This window comes from Amyelois transitella, chromosome 10 (assembly GCF_032362555.1).
Source record: "Amyelois transitella isolate CPQ chromosome 10, ilAmyTran1.1, whole genome shotgun sequence".
Taxonomy (NCBI): domain Eukaryota; kingdom Metazoa; phylum Arthropoda; class Insecta; order Lepidoptera; family Pyralidae; genus Amyelois; species Amyelois transitella.
Window position 1 is genome coordinate 6222639 of NC_083513.1, and position 15512 is coordinate 6238150.

The following is a 15512-nucleotide window of genomic DNA, read 5'->3' on the forward strand; positions in this document are numbered from 1 at the left end:
AACCTACGTAACATAAACTGCGACTTTAGATATAATTGACGATAAATTTATAATTCAGCTAAATTGATGACATTATGGGAATATACTATTAATGAGTAGGTATATTATTAATAGTATATAGTATATTGGCTGTCATCAATTTATTGTTTACAAATATTGTAGACTAATAAAATAGAATACATAAGCGAATATGACGATGGACAGGAAATGACTTGGATGTTATTGTACAATATATATATATATATATATATATATTACAGGTACAATAACATCTAACAACCTATAATAACAAGCGATGCACTTCTTATGAGCTAGGTACGTACATACGAATTTTGTTTGGGCAAGCTAGTATGTCATTGAGTGGCTGCCAAGTATTCTCTATAAAGGCGATGATTCCTACATCACTAATTCTTCGATTTAATAGCTTTTGACGATTCTTTAAATAAACTAACATCGCAGTTATATTTACAAGAAAATAATAAGGAATATAAAACAGTCAAATAACTTAATTCGTTCTCACAGAAACGAGCGCTGACGTTGACGTAATGACGTAAATTGACCAATCGCATTACGTTTCATCAAAAAAATGTAGCGTTGTTATTGATTGTTCACTTCTGTGATATCACGCCCAAGTCCCTTGTCAATACCACAAGCAAGTTAGAGATTTCTTTACCTATTACATATGTATTTTTAATTTCAGTATATAATTTTGCTTGGTTGTGCAGCTAAGTTTCCGCTCATGGCTTGTTCGAGTGTGTCGAGTCGTCGATATGCGTGACCCCTGCTGTTGCGACGTCGTCCATTTTGTCGGCCTTCCACTATAAGCCCAAGGAACTGAAATTGATGAGAAAATATAATATTAATAGTGATCTTATTGGCTATTGAAAACTCATATCATCTCGCCTCCTCTCCACTCTGCATTGGTGAAAATCGGGCTAATGCTGCGGGAGAGGCATGGCCATATAAATGTATATTTAGTGATACAAAGTTCCTCCCTTTCTCGACAAAATATTTACTAACTGAAGGTCGAATAAGGATGTCACGACAGGACATTTAATACGTGCTTTGTACAAAAAAGTAGTCGGTAAATTTTTTTTACATGTTTAACAAAGTTTTAAAAACGAACAATAGGTACCTTCAATTTATAAAAACTGGAATGTGTTAATCAAAAATAAAATTTAAGAAGGATGTTATTTAAACATTGCATTTCCATTTCATTGTTGGGTTTCGAGCGATAAATGCGATCACCCGTACTATAAATGAAAACAAACGAAGTGTAAATTATTCAGACAGTTGTCTTTTTAACCTGAATAAATATTTTTTAAATCTATAGAAATGTATGTAAAAGTAAAAAAAGTAACTTACAACTTTCGTGACTTTGCCTTTGTTGTGGTACAGAATATACAGCACGATCACTAGGATTATTGCAGTCAAGAAAAAGGGAAAGAAGTGGTCATCCTCGGGAGTTAAATCGGGAGAGTAAAACTCTGGAAAAACAAAGAAAGATTTTTTTATTTATTCAACCATAAACATTATTTCAAAAATCGTGATGCGTATAAAGGCACGAGTTAATATCCCACCTCAACTAGAAATTATGTACATTCATTTGGCTTTGGATAATATCAGATGTTCTTACGGTGAGGTAAAACATCGTGAAGAAAAAAATTCAGTTGCTAACAGAATGTATAACCATGCTCCAGTTAAGATTGCGGAGCTCAGATGGTGGATGATTTATTTAACAACCTGACTCGACAACCAATCCAGGATCCATGGTCAAGGGCGTACCTCAGGATCATTATGCTGAATAAGTAAGTAGCATAACTAAGTGAAACTCTTAAGATGTTGCATAAGCATGATAAGACAATATTGAATTTATGCTAGTTAGTTTCCTTTTATCAGATTAGAGGACTATATTATTATCAAAAAAATAGTTATAATATTTTTTATTTACATCTACATATAATTCTCTTTTTTTCTGTAATCAACTTGATTTCGATTAATAAATAATAATTTTGTCATTGTCATTGTGGAACATAATTTCATCTAATAAACATATCTTTTTTGTGTAAATAAATAAAATAGATATTAAAAAGCTATTAAAAACCATTTCACATTAATAGTGTACATATTACACAGATACAAGAGCAGAGAGTTTCAATATATTTTTTTTATGCTTTGAAAATCGTCATTTTAATATATTGAATTCCTGCTTGAAACAATATTACATATTGAGATATTTATTTATGTTACATCTGAATAAACATTTTCAAGGCTAACAATAAAGTCTTATCAACCTGTAGACCAATAGTTATCCAAGTGTTTTGACACTTCAAAATGGTATAAAACCTAATGTTGCATGAAATAGGAATAAAAATTTCATTATTTTATGTTGTAAGATCCTGCCCCTTACTTCCATAAATAAATATTATTGGAAAATATTTGTTTATTATTGTTATAGCTTTCACCCGCGGCTCCGCCCGCATTTAACGTACCCTTTATCCTTCTCTGTATTCAACAATATACAATTTCAATTTATTTATTGCATATCATTTTGTACATTTCAGTTCTAACAACTACAATTGTCACTGGCTTAAAAATGGGTACCACATGAACCCCATAGTGTATAGCAAAATTAAGAAAACAAAATATAATAAGAAGTTTCGTAGTTTTAATGTGAAAAACGGACTAACAAACAAACCTTAACATTTATATAATTAGAATGGAACTTAAGAAGATAATCAGCTTAGAATACTTAATTAAAATAAATATAATCAACTAGGTATACTAAATGTAAGTGTGACAGCTGGATGGAATGAATAAACATGATGACCGCATGATAATGCGAAAAAGATAGACCCTAAAATGTAACCATAAACCTACTACTTTCATAAAGTATTTAAACATCTAAGTTTCCTAAAACCAGACAAAATGGAGAGAGAAATGTCCAAACACAAGGCAGATCCCGCATGATGAAGCATTACAGTGGAGGGTGCAGCCTAGAATGTGCAGACAATGAAAGACTAATATGTATAGTATTTAGTTACCTTTTTGTGAGAAATCTGCCCCAAAGCGAATATCTTTTGTGTTACTGATAGGATTTTCAACTACATCACCATCATCATTTTCTTCATCATCTCCATCAGGGTCTGCAGAAATAAAAGTAACAAATATTATTATCTCAAATCAGAAATGAATAAAAATATGGATTTTTGTTAAAAAAATCTCAAAAAGTTTATCAAACTGTCTATTTTTGATAAATTACACAGAGGTACACTGGATCTACTGGATAATCATGCCAAGTAATTAATTTTATTCCAGGAAATACCCATGCAAGACTTAGGCAAAATAGAAGAATACTGATCTACAGGAATTTGGATCTCATGAAAACTATAGACCGCCAAACAGCAGGTGAGAAAACGACTAGGTCTCCACAACTAAAATTAACTTAATCTTGCACACTGTTTTACCCATAAAAAATACATTATTCTCCTGGTGTTTGTATTGCTTGCTTCCAGCCTAGGGAGAAACTCGATTCTGACTAACATTGAGGATTTTTCTTCTAAAATGGTAATGAAAGTCCTGTTTATTTCTCTAAATTTTGAGGTATTCTCTTTTAATACTCATCCCATACATTTGCCAAGTTTCATATGAGGTACAAACGTTTTTGATAATAAGATAAGGTGGAACATTAAGGTGCAGAAATAAAAAAAAAAGGGATGTTACGAATTAATAAGATTTTTTATAATTAGTTTAAAACTACTCACCATTACCAACTTCTAAATTTTCTTCCCCAGTTTCTTCAGCCAATTTTGAATTTCCTATATCAACTTTGGCAGGTTGAATTTCAATTGTCACATTATTTTTTGGATTAGTGGTAGTCTTACTTAGTAAGCTTACATTATCTGCATTCACATTCGGATTTTCATTAACAGTATCACCCTGACTAGGAGCAGAGTCTATATGCATGGAAGCAGATTCACCAGTTAGAGTTGTATTAGTAACAGGTTTAGGTGAACTTGGTTTTGTTGGTATTTCTATATCTTTCAAGTCACTTTGGTCTGATATTTCATTCGCATTAAGAATGGGAGGCTGAATATTACTATTTAATTCAGGGGTCTTGCTTGCCATACTAATCTGACCTGTTTGTACATTTTGTGCAATTGCGCCAGAGGAAGAAATTATTGGAGCAGTCTGAAGTGTTGGTTTTACTTGAGGATGCAATTTCTGCCAGCCCAAATAAAAATATTTACAAAAGAAAATAGAATCAGTACTAAAGAGATCCTCAACTACACAAAACTTTTCACACATTACAATGTCATGAAAAACTTTCGTTAAATCTACGTTTATATTATTCTGAGTGAATTTCCATTCTTTAGCTGAGTCACACAAATCCTCTACTTTTACCACATTTTTTACTTGAGCAGAAAAATCTTCGAATGAATTGTTGACAGCAGAGCAAAGTTGGTTGTTTATATCATAAAAAGATATGCACTGAAATAGTCTTTTTTGGTCTACGTCTATACCAACTGCAGAACAATAAGGAAGTACGTTTTCTATTTGAGACTTTATGAAAGGATGAGCACAGTTTTTAGCTAGGTCATTAAATAGAAGCGTTATTCTATTAGATACAGTCGGTAGCTGATCTGCAGGAGCTCCTGAGATTTGCGAATACGTATTTATCAAAAACAAGGCAATCACGTAACGTATCATAGTGATAGGTATATAATCAAAGAAAAATACTGTTCCAATATAAAATGTATATAAACCTGTTTAATTTCACACAAAACGACTAACAACACAACCAAATCGCTTTTCGAAAAAATATGTGATAGTGGTAATATAGTATGTATCTTTCGAACTGTCTTCAAAATTGTCAGACATGTCATTGTCAGTTGTTTTGGCAGTCAATGTATGTCAGTGTCATTTTTTTTTTTGGAAGAAACATTGCACAGTTCCTTGAACCAGTGCAGTTAAAAAATTGGTATCGTTATTACTATCAAACAGGGTTGCCGTTATAAATTCTGTACCGTTATGCTGGCTATCGATATTTCTAGAGTTATTTACCGTTATACTTATATAACGTTACCAGCAAAGGAACATTTTGTAATGAAAACAAGTTGAAGGCGATTTTTTTTAATTGACGCTGTCTTTATCCGAATTTTTCAGAAATGCGTAGAATGTGTACGAACTGCGAAGAATCTGTAACAACATTAAATCAAATATAGCTAGATCAACCGAATCCTTGATAGTAGGTGCGTAACCGAAATGTAGGTAATTACTTAGTCTAGCCATTCACTTAGTTATTTCTGGTTACTCTGGAGTGAAGTCAGAGTGTACCTTTGACCACGGCACTAGGTGCCCATATTTAATCGAAGAATTAGGTATGTAGGTAAGACAAATTTTTACAGGCAGTGACTCTCGTCTGATTCCCAAAACTTTTGCAGTACCTATTTATTATTGTAATAGGAAAACCTGATTTTTATAGTTATCATTAACATCTTAATAGGTACAGATAACTGGGTCTAGACATGTTCCTTTGTCCGTAGCGCACCATACCTACTACCGTACTGTACCAAGTATGCATCCTTTTAGCGTTCTTTGATAGCGACGTTGGTGTTTCGATACAGAGTACAATGAACTAACGTCCATTTAACGTACAATAAAGATATTCATAATTTTCGCGAGTCGGTTTTCGCGACGCTGATACGATATGGAGGTACGGTACGGACAAAATTACATGTCTGGCCTCAGCTTTTCTATATTTACCGAAACAAAAGTACTATTTGCCAACGGCACTAAGTAGCCAGCTACTGGTTTAATGGGACATTTGATTCGTTCCATAAAGATGATAAGCGTTCGGCGATGTTTCAACGGAAAAGCCAGCCAGTCCGACGCATAAGCGGAATCCATTAACATATTACTCTGGAAACATGTTGACACATTAGGTACATACGAGTAGGCTACGGATACTCTAAAGTCCTCAAATTTTCATTGTCTGTATGATCAGGTATGTATGTGTGGCTCAGAAAGGCGAGGACAGATTTTTTTCTTGTTTGAAATGTTGGAAAGAGAGTTTTCTGAGAAAAGTTTATATCTTGAAATGCTATCCGTGCGAAGCCGGAGCAGGTCGCAAATAAATTCTTAATACATACTATTTAAAAGAAAAATTTCTGATTGAATTCCCTTCGAGCATACTTACCTATAGGTAACCATGGAATTATATAAAACAATAGAAATGTATCATCGCGATTGCCATACGTATGTAGATTGTAAAACTCAATCAAGGGAAAGATTTCTTTAATTGAGATTTTTCTTTTAGGCGATGGGCTGGAAACCTACTTGCAGTATAATATTTGAATCTTCCAACTGAGCGTAGCCTTCGCATTGGTTTGGGACTGATGGCTTTGTCTATCTAAAGGGATATGCATGAAGTCATGATGTATGTTTGTAGGTAATGTAGATAGTACACCTAAATGGAACTTAAAAGGTTTAAGTTACATTTACTAATGACTAGGTAAGTTTTTGAAAATGATAAACTTTAATATGGATGAAAACTTACCTCAAAAGTAATCTCGTTTCCAAAAAAACAGTAAATGAATAATTCTAATAGGATACAACATATATAAAGTGCCATCGAAGCGAATTCCACGGACGCTTGATTAATCTAATAAAAGAAAAAGACAACAAAATCCCAGTCGTAAGATACAAGGAAAGTATCACTCATTGTATAGTATTGTCAATACAACTTATGAACTAGGTATGCTTTTAAACTGAAGAAGAAACGGCGGAACAAATTACAGCAGGTTTTTTACATAAAACAAATTTTAAAATACTTTTATACATGGATCATAAATGTATCCACATTAGACACTGTTTCTTCAGCCTTGAAGCCTCCTAGTTGCGTCTTCAACCATCTGGAAAACAGCCCGAGGTGATGCTATGATTACGATTGGGAAGGTCAAGTTTATACAAGATGCCTCCCTCTGACCTCCGCAACCTTGGCAGGGGAACCTAACCATGTCTGATCATGATTACACAATACAATTTCTTGATTCGCAGGTTTCTTTCGATGTTCCACTACATGGTGGGCTTGGATAGTTAATTAATAATCTTCTTCGTCCTGGCATTTGCCCGAGTTACCTTCTCGCTTCACAGGAGAGAGGATGGGGACCCGCCGTGCGCCCTTGACCCATGATTGTGGATTGTGTTAGTCATTTTTCTTATGATGCGACTCTTGTATGTTCGTCTTTGCAAGGAAACCTAATCTACATATATTGAATCATGGTGAAAGGAAATGGAGATATCAACATCTGAGTATATATTAAACTAAGTATGAACAACAAATTAAATCGGAACTTACGGAAACCATTCTATATGCTGAAGTACATAAAATCCATCCGCCAACAACAAACAGGTAAAAAACCACATTTCCAAAAATATCTTGCACATTTTTTACCATTCTAAAACATAAAGAAATAAAAATAAATCTGATCTTCGCTCGCACCCTCAGTTAATTTAATTGACTTTTTATACCAGACAATATATTGAATACTTAACTCATTTATAAAAAAAATATTCACCACGATTATAAGTAAGTACTTAATAAAAATTGATGTACAATAATCGTATGCAACAATACGTAACGTTCTTTCTTCTCTAACATAGATTTTTGTACCTTAAAAACCTACAGACTTTACCATTTAAGGAGATAAAAAGTTAAAAATCTTACTTTACTATTTCTCTATGATGAAGTATCATTTTCCTCAGTCGCATCTCTAGATCATCAGAAAATGAAATTGATGTTCGAGTGGTTTCAAGTTTGCATCTTTCAACGATATTTTCGAGGTCAACCCTAAAATAATGGATCTATGAAGTATGATGTACCTATACCTACTAAGTTACTACCTAGTGACTACTGAACAGCTTTGCAACTTTACAGAGGATAGATTCCTCTGCAAAGTTGCAAAGGTTTAACCATATTAGGCCATGGTGAAACGTTAAGTTCTTTTAATGTGCAACAATTATTTCAAACGTGGTCTACTCGTATTTCTGAGCTCTGCCTATTTGCCTACCTCAAAATCTTCATTTGGGTTTTACATTGCTCCAGCATGAAAGTAATGAAACTATCAATTGTTGAATTACCCAATCCAAGAAATGATGTTTGAAAAAACATGTACAGAATGGCGAAGTAAAAACTGCAATAAAGATTAATTTGGTTATAGCAGCAATATACACCATACAACCTGAATCTGAGATTGATGAGACAATAATTGTTAGTAAATAAATTTCATTTAATTTCAAGATAACTGAACATAAACTTACTTGGGGTTTCTGTTAACATCAAACGGTAGCCATATAGCTATTTCAATAGATTTTCCTTTAACATGCTGTATTGTCGGCTGCAGAGCCCAAAGGAAACAAGTGAACAACGTCATGAGGTTGAACGTACGGACAAAAAGAAAGCTTGCCCGAATAGTGTTTAAAAGAGGATCGCGATGAGCTATATCTCCTTGGTTGTAAATGGGATCTAATGAAAAAAATTTCATTATAGTAATTCAGTGATAGGGCCGAGTAGTGTAAACAACATTCTTCTAAGGAATATGTATTGCTGACCCAAGATTCCTAAGAAGACCTTCAGAAATTTATTAAATTAGTTTTAAAATACTTTGAAAAGATCACATTTGCTCTTGAAACGGGTAGATTAATTACTGTAAGGTTTACTGATTTCAAACGCAAACTTTTAACCTACTTGCTCGGTTACACAGACCATAAAACTCTACGGCACTATCGTAACTATTATTTTTTGTCGAATTAAATTTTATATATCACCTCACCTCTCATAATTTGAAGAATTTCTTCGATTTGATCGGATTTCATCCAGACTACGACCACTTTATAAATAAAGTCAGTGTAAGTCAGGAACAAAAATATAGTTTCCATCATTTTGTCTGCATCATGACGTCCCTAAGTAAAAATATATGTATTGTTGCACTTATATCCCAAGTAAATATTAAATTTAATCTAGTTTAGTTTAACTAGCGCAATTACTTTTATTTGTCTGAAGAATTTTAAAATAAAATTGATGAGTAAAACAAAAAATAGTTAAATAAAACAAAAATAAAACAAATCACACTGAATAGATACATATTCGATCTGGAATATTACTTGCCGTAGGTATTCCCATACCCAAACGTGCTTTCTTTTGCCCTTTTACGCAGAATACTTGAAAAAATAAATGTAAAGGACTTACTTCGTAGATCTTTAATATTTCCTGGAAAGTATACAACAAAATAAAGGCGAAAATGATGCATCTGTAAATCCCATGTAATGCTTTCTTAAATTTTGATGAATTTCGATCCAAAGAATAAAGTCCAAGCGTTCTCAAAATCTGTATATGTCTATGCAGACTAAAATAGGATAATTGCAATTCCATATTAAAATTTTCCTATAATGGGATAAAAAAATATATATTCTTATTTCTTATGTTTATTTTATTTTACTTTTCTGAATTAAGTTTAATTGGTACGTGTGTGATGCAGACAGTGAAAGTAGTGTAGTGACGAGTATTTCACTTACGTGTTATGAGTGACCCATAATTTTATTTTTATTGAAACTGTTATCATGGTGTCACTTCCACACTTGGGAATGAAATTTTAGAAAATAGTTTCACAGACTTTATAATGGATTAAAAGGATTTAAAAAAATATTTTAATATCTGAATGTTTTTAATAAAACTACTTACATACCTACTTATTTCATTAAATACGTTCTTAAATTTAAAAATATCCTTGTAATGCACTACATTAGTTTAAAATCGTAAATAAATGTACTGTTAAGATGTTTTAAGATAACAGATTCAGACTAAAAATAATAATGTAAGTAATTTTTTTTTGTGTCCTTCTCTCTAAGATCTTTATTAAAATCTATCTATATAATTTTTTGATTTATTTAACACAAAAAATATTTAAATCGCTTCTGTGATTGTTGTACTTTTCTTGTGGCTATGATGCCCTTGGATCTAAATAATGAAACAGTGCCGCCCACTGTCAATAGACAATACAAACAATACATTTTTCAACACCTTATTTGAATCAATTAATAAGTAGCCTTTTAAGAATAAAATATGTACACATATACCTGTCTATTTTACTAACTAGATCTTCATACATATATTTCTAAATATATGGTATGTGTTATATGTTTGGTATCTGTTCATTTAAAACTTGTTACCATTAAAAAAGAGGGAATATATTTATAACTAGAGGCCGCCCGCGACTTCGTCCGCATGGAAACCCTATCAATCCCGCGGGAACTCTGGGATACAAAGTAGCCTATGTGTTATTCTGGGTCTTCAGCTACCTACATACCAAATTTCATGGTAATCGGTTCAGTAGTTTTTGCGTGAAAGAGTAACAAACATCCATACATCCATACAAACTTTCGCCTTTATAATAGTAGTAGGAAGTAGGATAATTTTAAAATAAAAAACGATTAAAATTTCCGGCTTTTAAATGTTCTTTATGTATGTTATTGTTGAGTTCCATAGTTTAACTAGTTCCCACTGCTCTTATCAGAGTTTTTGAGAAACGCGTAAAACGTATAAGAGCTTCGTACGATCTGCAACAAAGAAATGCTTTTATACATATTTTTAGACAATATTAAAACGCCTATATATTTATTATAAGCCTTAGCTGTAATAAAAAAAACGAGTTCTGTATGTAGTTACAAATGTATAGACACATATTAGGTATTGTTTTTGCTTGGATTAGTTTTTATTTTCATTTGTTTCGTCCCATAAAATTTGCTGCTTCTTTATAAATCTGCATTAAAATATTTATCTCGTCAGAATCTTTTCGGCATTGGTTCTTTTTCTCTTTGGAAAAGTAATATACTTACCGAAACAAAACTGCTATTAGATAAAGGCACTAATGATCCAGCCATAGGCTGTATTGGCACTTTAATCCGTTCCATAAACATGATAAGTATACGACGATGTTTTATGGGGAAGGCTTGCCAATCAGTTGCATAAGCTGATTTCATCAACATGTTTGTCTATAAAAAAAAAAGGTATATATAAAAGAAACTAAAATAAAAAAATATCAATTTATTTTGCGACTAAGGGATAGGCTTACTATATACTTTGGATTCCTCTTTTAGGTAATGGGCTTGCAACCTGTCATTATCATTATCAATCTCAATTCTATCATGACTGTTGGCTCTGTCTATCCCGCGGGAGCTATAGACGTGATTATAGTTATCAACTTATTCTGTTTATTATATTATTTATCAACAGCATTTTTAAATCAATTATACATTTTCAATTATCTTTACTAACCGATTACCGGACTAACTGACTATCAAAACGTTGCCCGATTCGCAGGATCTAGAGATTGAAATTGATATTGTTTAAGGTTCCTATTATAATATGGTCTAGGGGTGCATTTAGGGACAAAATTCCCTCGGTGACGGAAAATAATAAGTCTTTTCGTCTTTCGTGTTACGATCTAAGTATTATAGAATAAAATATTTTTTGATTGTACTCACTTCAAAAGTAATTTCGTTTCCATAATAACAATACAGGAACAATTCTATTAAGATGCAGTTTATGTAAAACACCATTGAGATAAACTCCACAGACACTGGACTCACCTAAACATGATTTAAGACGGGCTATAGAAAAATATAGCAGCTGCAACTTGAATAGTTAAACCTCTCTTTAATAGACTTGTAAATATTATATATGGACATTTTATTTAAAGTAATAAGTGTATGAAACTTGCATGAAAACTGTTATGAATGTTAACGAAGCTAAAAAATAGGTGTTCTGGGATCGTGGCAAGTGGAAAGATATAGTTTTGACTTACCCCTCCGGGAAAAGACGTAATTTAATGTATTAATAAATCAAAATGAAATCTTAAAATCCTAATAAATGGTTTATGACAATTAAATTTGATTTTCATTTTACTAATCCTCAGCTTCTTTCTCAGATATCTTTCTTTTTCTTTCTCTTGACAAAGCAGTCGTGGTCGTCAAGCATGTTGGTTACAGACCCTAAATATCAATAAAATGTCGCATTCATTGATGATAAATACTTACAGTAACCATTCTATAAGCTGATGTGCATAATATCCATCCACCAACAAAAAACAGATAAAAAACTGCATTCCCAAAAATATCCTGAACTTTAGTCGCCATCCTAAAAAGGTATTATTATTAAAAAGTATAATCCTACTACTATTATAAAGGCGAAAGTTTGTATGGATGTATGGACGTTTGTTACTCTTTCACGCAAAAACTACTGAACCGATTACCATGAAATTTGGTATGTAGGTAGCTGAAGACCCAGAATAACACATAGGCTACTTTTTATCCCAGAGTTCCCGCGGGATTGATAGGGTTTCCATGCGGACGAAGTCGCGGGCGGCCTCTAGTATTTTTATATATTTTTATTATTTACTAATACTTATCTTAAATTGTGTTAGCAATGCAAAAGTTGTAATTCAAGCTTTGATCTTAAAATGAGGCGTTATGTATTTTTCTTCATAACAAGTAAGTAGGTATAGTTTATACAAAATGGCGTTCAACATAAACCTAATTTATTATTAATTCATTAACTGCTATTGAATTCAATATTTCTACTGTGAGTTTATTTTGTACAGCAGGATAGATAACTTACTTAACAACCTCTTTATGATGAATGATAAGTTTTTTTAGTCTATTCTCGAGGATATTAGAAAAAGATGCTGGCGTATCTTCAATCTCACGTTTACATTTTTGCACAATGTTTTCAAGGTCCAATCTGAGAAAAAAAAAATCATGAATGCAAGTTATGATGATGTATATGTTATGGGCAATATAACAGGGCTGTATTAATAAGGGCCGAGTATTATGAATGGATAAAGACGTGATTATATGTAGATATGTATGTATTATGAATAGTTCCAAAGAGCATCAGAAGGCTATTTGATACATTTTCATATTTTAATAGATATAAATATCATCTCAAATATAATATTTAAGATGATTAAAACAAAGGTAAGCTACTATTTAGTTTTCATCTTGTCAAGAATTTATCAAAAATGGGTTTCCAGGACGTATTGTGACAAAGACGGTAGATTTAACTTTACGAAACTTTAATTTGTGTAAATTTTCTTTGTAAAAATCAAAAGGTAAATAAAAAATGACAGTAAGTACTTAAAACATGGTAAAACTGCTCGCATTATTTAACAAACATGAGTATATTTCATTTAAGGTTAATTTCCTTTTAGTCTCCATTTGAACTTATTTTTAATTCAATTTGTAATTCCGCTTTTGATGTTTGGATGTTAAAGGCGAACGTTGCAGTGTTGCCGACTGGTCGGCAAATTTAATTTTACCCCCGTATTTCGAACTCATTTTCTGGGTAAAATAATTTTGCTTTGTGATGAAATACATAGACAAAGTTTATTCTCGATTACTTAATATTTTCTGACTAGATACTTTTGTTTGACACTAAAGGCGTTTTACTATCGATATAGGTAAACAAGTTGAACAAATTATTATCGGATTCATTTAAATAGTACCTAACCATGTGACCTTAACAGTGAACTTTTAACTTAAATTTTCGATAATACTGGAATTATTATAACAGCTTCTCTTTTTGCATTAAACTGGCGTGAACGTTGCCACTTGCTAGCCGCTTACCTAATAATTGTTATTTGTGTTTTACATTGCTCCAGTGAAAAGGCAATTAAACCATCTATAATTGTATTGCTCATGGCGAGCCACGTTGTTTGGATCCACATGTAGAGAATCGCTAAATAAAAACTGAAAAAAAAATTTCAATTAGACGATGCAGATCATCCTTTCGATATATCATTTATAGCGTGTTGATAGTATAATTACTTACTTTGGGTCACAGTTGACATCAAATGGGAGCCATATTGGTAATTCAATTGGTTTTCCTTGTAAATGTTGCACTGTTGGCTGGACGCACCATAGGAAACATGTAAACATCGATATGTAATTAAAAAATCGAACCACAAGTAAGCTTTCACGGATAGTGTTCTGTAATGGAGCCCTATGTTCAATATCCTCCTGATTGTAGATCGGACCTTGAGGGAAAGAAATTTATATTTAAGTGAGTATGGTATTTTGAACCATAACATAACATATAAAAATTACACAAATTTTTATGGTAATTTACGTACGAGTAAAATAATGTTTCTTAGCAGTAGCATCGAAAGATGCCTGAATAACATATTTTTTTTAAAGTCCAAGGTATCTTTATCTTGATAATTACTAATACCTACATAAATGTGAAAACTTTTGAATTTGTAATGTAGTTTCTTTTATTTTACAAAAAACTATTTTGTATTTTGATGGATGTTTGCAATACCTACATTTTAGTAGCTCATACGTTCGGAAATCACATAGCTTACCATTTAGACGCGAGCTGAGTCACATCTAGAAGCTAGAATTGTTTAAAAGTATTTAAATTCTAAGTATAATAAATATACGTTATTAAGGCACGGTCTCGGAAAGCGTCTAAAGCCCACCTTTTGTGATTTGGAAGATTTCTTCAATTTGATCGGATTTTGTCCAAAGAACCACGACTTTGTAGATAAAATCGGTATTTGTAAGAAATAAGAACATCGTAGCCATCACTTTGTCTGCTTTATCTCGAACCTACGGAAATACAAAGAAATAAATTATTGGTAAAAATTATATTTTAATGCTGAACTGTTGTAATATTGTGTCGTTAAGTTATGTTGCCTGATTTATTTCCATCTTATGCCAACATTTCTTTGTAACTATTTGTGGGAAAAGTGCTAGGTACCTATGTGACTGTTATTTTTCTTGGCTCAAATGCCTTAATATGCAGCTTTTCAGATATTATGAAAATAGCTTTATTTACGTTACCTCGTAAACTTTTAAAATCTGCTGGACAGTGTAAAGCAATACCAAGGATAAAATAACACATCTGTAAATGCAATGTAAGATCTTTTTGTATTTTGATGATTCCCGATTTATCGGATAAAGTCCAAGTATCTTCATGTACTTGACACATCTATCAAGACTTAAATATGCTAGATTGGATTCCATATTGACTTTTAAAAATATGAAAATAAAAATTCATATAAAATTTTATTTTCTTGTCTTATGTCCACTGCGTTGGACGGCTTTTAATATTTGTTTACATGACAGCTGGTTTGTTAAATCATCACTTTCACATGTTATAATTAAATGTTAAATAAACTATTATGTAGGTCGTTACATAGAATTAATTTTAATTGTCACGAATTCAAACGTTTGTATTTTTAAACAATCAAAGACTACTCTTTGGGTTTCTTTCCTACTTCACTTTAGTCTTTAGTCATATTTTGCTGCTGATTGAATTTTCAGTTCCTAAATAGCTGAATTCAGCATGAAGCTAAGTAATATAATACACGCTGAAAAAAAGATTTTGCAAAGTTTTGGAGTTATTTGGTACTTTGTTAATGTTTTCCCCTTAATCATCTTCAAATACATTC

The 15512-nt window shown here is 32.1% G+C and overlaps 2 protein-coding genes across 2 annotated transcripts; both read right to left on the reverse strand.

The window, feature by feature from the left end:
- Window positions 1-245: 245 nt before the first annotated feature.
- On the reverse strand, window positions 246-4857 carry LOC106137723 (uncharacterized). The gene is made up of 4 exons (XM_013338628.2): window positions 3765-4857; window positions 3045-3146; window positions 1366-1487; window positions 246-834 (listed from the first exon to the last, which is right to left on the reverse strand). The coding sequence occupies exons 1-4, from the start codon at window positions 4708-4710 to the stop codon at window positions 697-699; spliced, it is 1308 nt and encodes a 435-aa protein (XP_013194082.1). The 5' UTR covers window positions 4711-4857; the 3' UTR covers window positions 246-696.
- Window positions 4858-5084: 227 nt separating this feature from the next.
- On the reverse strand, window positions 5085-15084 carry LOC106137634 (uncharacterized). Its single transcript, XM_060946252.1, has 19 exons — window positions 14902-15084; window positions 14538-14667; window positions 13889-14093; window positions 13684-13806; window positions 12677-12799; window positions 12097-12196; window positions 11545-11649; window positions 10897-11052; window positions 10563-10617; window positions 9991-10043; window positions 9251-9445; window positions 8835-8964; window positions 8323-8527; window positions 8073-8195; window positions 7730-7852; window positions 7361-7460; window positions 6560-6664; window positions 5767-5922; window positions 5085-5199 (listed from the first exon to the last, which is right to left on the reverse strand). Exons 1-19 carry the CDS (start codon window positions 15082-15084, stop codon window positions 5134-5136), a joined length of 2436 nt encoding a protein of 811 aa, XP_060802235.1. The 3' UTR covers window positions 5085-5133.
- Between the last annotated feature and the right edge of the window lie 428 nt (window positions 15085-15512).

Coding starts and splice junctions, on each gene's coding strand:
- LOC106137723 (XM_013338628.2), bottom strand. CDS start 4,710: ATGATACGTTACGTGATTGCCTTGTTTTTGATAAATACGTATTCGCAA. Junction 1,488..3,044: donor GGCAGATTTCTCACAAAAAG/GTAACTAAATAC, acceptor TTGTTTTTCCAG/AGTTTTACTCTCCCGATTTA. Junction 835..1,365: donor AAGGCAAAGTCACGAAAGTT/GTAAGTTACTTT, acceptor CATCAATTTCAG/TTCCTTGGGCTTATAGTGGA.
- LOC106137634 (XM_060946252.1), bottom strand. CDS start 15,084: ATGGAATCCAATCTAGCATATTTAAGTCTTGATAGATGTGTCAAGTAC. Junction 14,094..14,537: donor AATCTTCCAAATCACAAAAG/GTGGGCTTTAGA, acceptor CTTTCCCTCAAG/GTCCGATCTACAATCAGGAG. Junction 13,807..13,888: donor GATGTCAACTGTGACCCAAA/GTAAGTAATTAT, acceptor TTTTTTTTTCAG/TTTTTATTTAGCGATTCTCT.